The sequence below is a fragment of the Emiliania huxleyi genome, assembly GCF_000372725.1.
Source record: "Emiliania huxleyi CCMP1516 unplaced genomic scaffold EMIHUscaffold_81, whole genome shotgun sequence".
In the NCBI taxonomy this organism is placed as follows: Eukaryota; Haptophyta; order Isochrysidales; family Noelaerhabdaceae; genus Emiliania; species Emiliania huxleyi.
In genome coordinates, this window is record NW_005195940.1 from 462726 (window position 1) to 466599 (window position 3874).

General features: G+C 66.6%; 1 protein-coding gene across 1 annotated transcript in view; it reads right to left on the minus strand.

Moving 5' to 3' along the window:
- Nucleotides 1–1070, minus strand: part of EMIHUDRAFT_106740 (hypothetical protein) — a gene marked incomplete at both ends in the record, with an annotated part of 7276 nt that extends 6206 nt beyond the window's left edge. The window contains 2 exons of the mRNA XM_005759183.1: nucleotides 74–511; nucleotides 591–1070. Coding sequence (XP_005759240.1) covers nucleotides 74–511; nucleotides 591–1070 — 918 coding nt within the window. The remainder of the gene's footprint in view (nucleotides 1–73; nucleotides 512–590) is intronic.
- Between the last annotated feature and the right edge of the window lie 2804 nt (nucleotides 1071–3874).

A 3874-nucleotide genomic window follows, 5' to 3' on the forward strand; every position in this document is an offset into this window, starting at 1 on the left:
CTTCCCCGCCCCTCCCCGCCCCTCCCCTTCCCCCCCCGCCGCCCCGCCGCCCCGCCGCCCTACGTCGCTCTACCGACGCGCCGACTAGGCGCAGCCGCTTGGGCGCGGCGCGCGCGTCAAAGTCGATCTTGGTGAACTTGCCGAAGCGGGACGAGTTGTGGTTGCGCACCGTCTTCGCGTTCCCCAGCGACTCGAGGATCGGCGACGAATCAAGTATGCGGGCGTTGAGCGCGGCGGCCGCGTGTGTCTGGCCAACCGACCGCCGGCGGTCGTGTTTCGTCCCTCCGGCGGCGGACGCGACGCGCCAGGTGATGTACCGGAGGAGCTTCTTCGCCGACTCCGTCTTGCCCGCCCCAGACTCGCCCGAGACGACAATCGACTGGTCCTGCCGCCCTCCCCCGCCCGCGGCGGGCTGCGCGAGCAGGGCGCGGTACGCGCGCTCGGCGACGGCGAACTGGTGCGGCGGGAGCGCGGCGAGAGCGGCGGAAGAGGCGGCGCCCTCGTACGACACCTGCGAGGTCGGCCGGTGAGGGGCGGGCGGCGCCGTTGCGGGCGGGCGGAGCGGAGAGGTGGCAGCGAGTCGAGAGCACACGCCGTCGAGGTGTGAGGGTGGCGGCGGGAGGGAGGAGGCGCGGCGTGGCTGTGCGCGCCTCGGCGGGGTCGGGGATCGGCTTGAGCGGGTTGACGGCGATGAGGAGGTGGGCGACGTAGGTGTACGGCTGGTCGGCCGCGAAGCGCAGCTGCAGGTTCGACAGCACCGCCGGCTCCGACATGTGCCACAGCGAGCACATGTCCTGCTCTGCTGACGGGTTGGCGGTGTGGAGCGTGTCGTGCCGCGCCAGGTCGACAGCGACCGTGACGCCATCCTCCGTCTCCACCTCGAGCTCGGAGCGGCCCACCTGCCGAGTCACCCGGCCGCGCACCCACACCCGCTCCTTGTCGGGCACCCACACCTCGGTCGCCTCGGCCACCGCAGGCGCGTCGGCGGCGTTGGGCGGCTTTGGCGAGAGCGGCTGCCGGAGCGTCTTTGGCGACGGGCCGTCGTCCTTGTCCTTGCTCTTCCAAAACATGGGCCTGCGGTAAGCGGGCACGGTCAGCTCGGGGCTCACTGCTTGAATTCGCAGTCGACCTGAAATTCTTTTGAGAGCGCCTTAGTTGTTAATACCGCGTTGGTGTCCAGTCCGAGCCTGGCTGTTCTTCACCTTTCTACCTACCTTAATAGTACAAACCCAATGGTCCCTTGCGAGCGGTCCTTCGTTGCAGTCGCGCACACGCACACGCCATGCCGCACCGCGCGCCCGCCCACCGCCCCAGACGACTCTAAAAACGGATAAAAGTTCGATTTTCGAGGTTTCTTCAAAAACTGGGCACATTTCATGGTTTCAGGCCTGAGTACCGCCATGGAGATGCTTATTTTGCCCACCCACCCGGCCAAAAGATCGTTTTTTGACCTTTTCGAAGCACTTCTAAAAACGGCTCAATTTTCATGGTTTCAGGCCTCTGGAGTACCGCCAAGGAGATGCTTTCGCCAAGAGCTTTCGAATGCAATGGTCGGGATCGAAATTCAGGAAATTTTGAAAATTCTGAAATTTGTTATGTCGGTTCGGAGGCGCCCGGCGGCCGCGCGCTTAGTCTAGGGTACCGAGGCTCCACCCCCCCCCCCCCTTGGCGCCTTGTGATTTTCGTGGCACAGCTGCGGATCTCAGCCCGTCGTTCTCCGCTCGCGCCGGCCGCCCATGCGCTCGCGGGGCTCCCCGACGGGGCGGGCCTCGTGCTGATGGACCCAGCCGAGGTGCCCGACCAGTCGGAGTGGCGCCGACGCGCTGCGCGCGACCACCAGCCAGCTTTTCAGCGAGGTCGAGGACGGTGTGTCGAGAGAGCTGACAGTCAAAACAGTTGTCGAGTTTTTTGCCTCTTTTTGAGCGCTGCTGCTGCACACCCAGCCCACCAGTGATACGAGACGCACCAGATTCACCCCGTCGCGAGCTTGACCGTCACCCCGGTGACCGCCCATAGGTGGCTGATCGCGGCCGCCGCTCGCATCGCTTTCCGTCTGCACAAGCTGTTGCATGGCAGCGATGCCGAGTGGTCGTGATTGGGTCGTTCGACTCGCCGTGCTTCGGTAGTCGAGGTGCCAATCGGGGGCGTTGTTAGCGTCCTGGACCCCGTGGGGAGTAGAAAATACGCCCCAGGGGGCCAAGGAGGCGGCGCGGGGAAGCAGCATCAGGTGAGAGCAGGAAATGATGGCGCTAGGGTCGGCATTGAACAAGGGTTTCCAGGTTTTAGATCAGTATTGGTCGGTTTTAGATCAGTATGTATTGTATGTGGAAAGATGAACAACAGTCAGGCTCGGACTGGACACCAACATGAGTGAGGTCACAGCAAGCAGTTTACCCGAGATGCGGTATCTCGACGTGCGTCTTCATTCAGCTGGTTTGTCATCGCCAAGGCATGGCCTTCGTGCCGCTGCAAGCCGCCGTGGGCGGCCTCTTCATCGGCTGTGCGAGCGGGCTTTACATGCTCTTCGCTCGCCGTGTTGCTGGGAACAGTGGTGCGCTCAAGGCGCTTGTGCTCGGCCCGCGCGACCCTTCCAAGCTCAGCTACCTCGCTGGCCTCGTCGGCGGTGGTGCGCTCATGGCCGCGGCGCTTCCCTCGGCGTTTGAGGCGTCTCCGCCATCAACTCCGCTCGTTGCCCTGGCGGGCCTTGCCGTGGGCTGTGGCACCGCGCTTGGCAACGGCTGCACGAGCGGACACGGCCTCAGCGGCCTCTCACGCCTCTCCAAGCGCTCACTCGTGGCCGTGCCGACCTTCATGGCCGTGGCCATCGTCACCGCAACCTTGCGCAACGGGACGCGAGGCCCAATCGTGCCCGTCGCGGCGGCCGAGCCTGCCGTGCTTGCGCTTGCCGCGCAGATTGGCGGCGGGCTCGCGGTCGCGCTGTTGCCGCTCGCCGTGCTCTCGCGCGCCGACAGGACTCTCAAGGAGGCATACGCCGCGCTATGGAGCGGCACGTGCTTCGCGGTCGGGCTCGCCATCGGCGGCATGACGCGGCCGTCGGCCGTAGTGGGCGCCCTGTCGCCCGCGCGCTTCGACGGCACCCTCTGGGTGCTCTTCATGACGGCGCTCGCAGTGACATTCAGCCTCTACCGCCTCGCGGGCCGGCTGGGCGTGGCTGAGGCGTCGGCCTTCAGCGACACAGCCGCGCCACAAGCCGTCGACCTGAGGCTGATCGTCGGCGCTGCCTTGTTCGGCACCGGCTGGGGTCTCATCGGCGTGTGCCCCGGCCCTCACCTCGTCGGCCTCGGCGCGGCACCCTTCGCACCTGGGCTTTGGCTCCTTCTGCTAAATGTCGCTCTCGGCATGCGCCTGGCCGCGCCTGCGTGGGCAGCCCTGTGCCCCTCCCGCCTCGCCTCCCGCGCGCGTCCCGATGCTGTCAGCACCGTCGACGAGGTGCGATCGGCCGTGGCGCGCCCCGGCGCCACCACCGTCGACCTGCGCCCGCTCGTACCGTCCGAGATGCGCGAAGGCGGCTTCACCCGGGCTGCGCATGCGATCTCGGCCGTTTGGGATACAGAATCACACACCATGTCCCTCGCCGCCCTCCCAGCCGATCGATCCTCCCCTCTGATCCTCTACTGCCGAACTGGGCGACGCGCGGGCCTAGCGAAGGCCTTCCTCGAGGCACACAGCTACAGCCACGTCCTCAACGCGGGCGGCGTCGACACGCACGCGCCGACGACGCTCGCAGCGCTCGGCCAGCCACTCCACCGCCACGAGCTCGGAGTTCTTGTGCAGCTCTTCGACGGGCTTGCGCCCGGCGGCGGCTCGTCGACGTACACCTACATCCTGGGCGACACGGCGAGCAAGGAGTGCA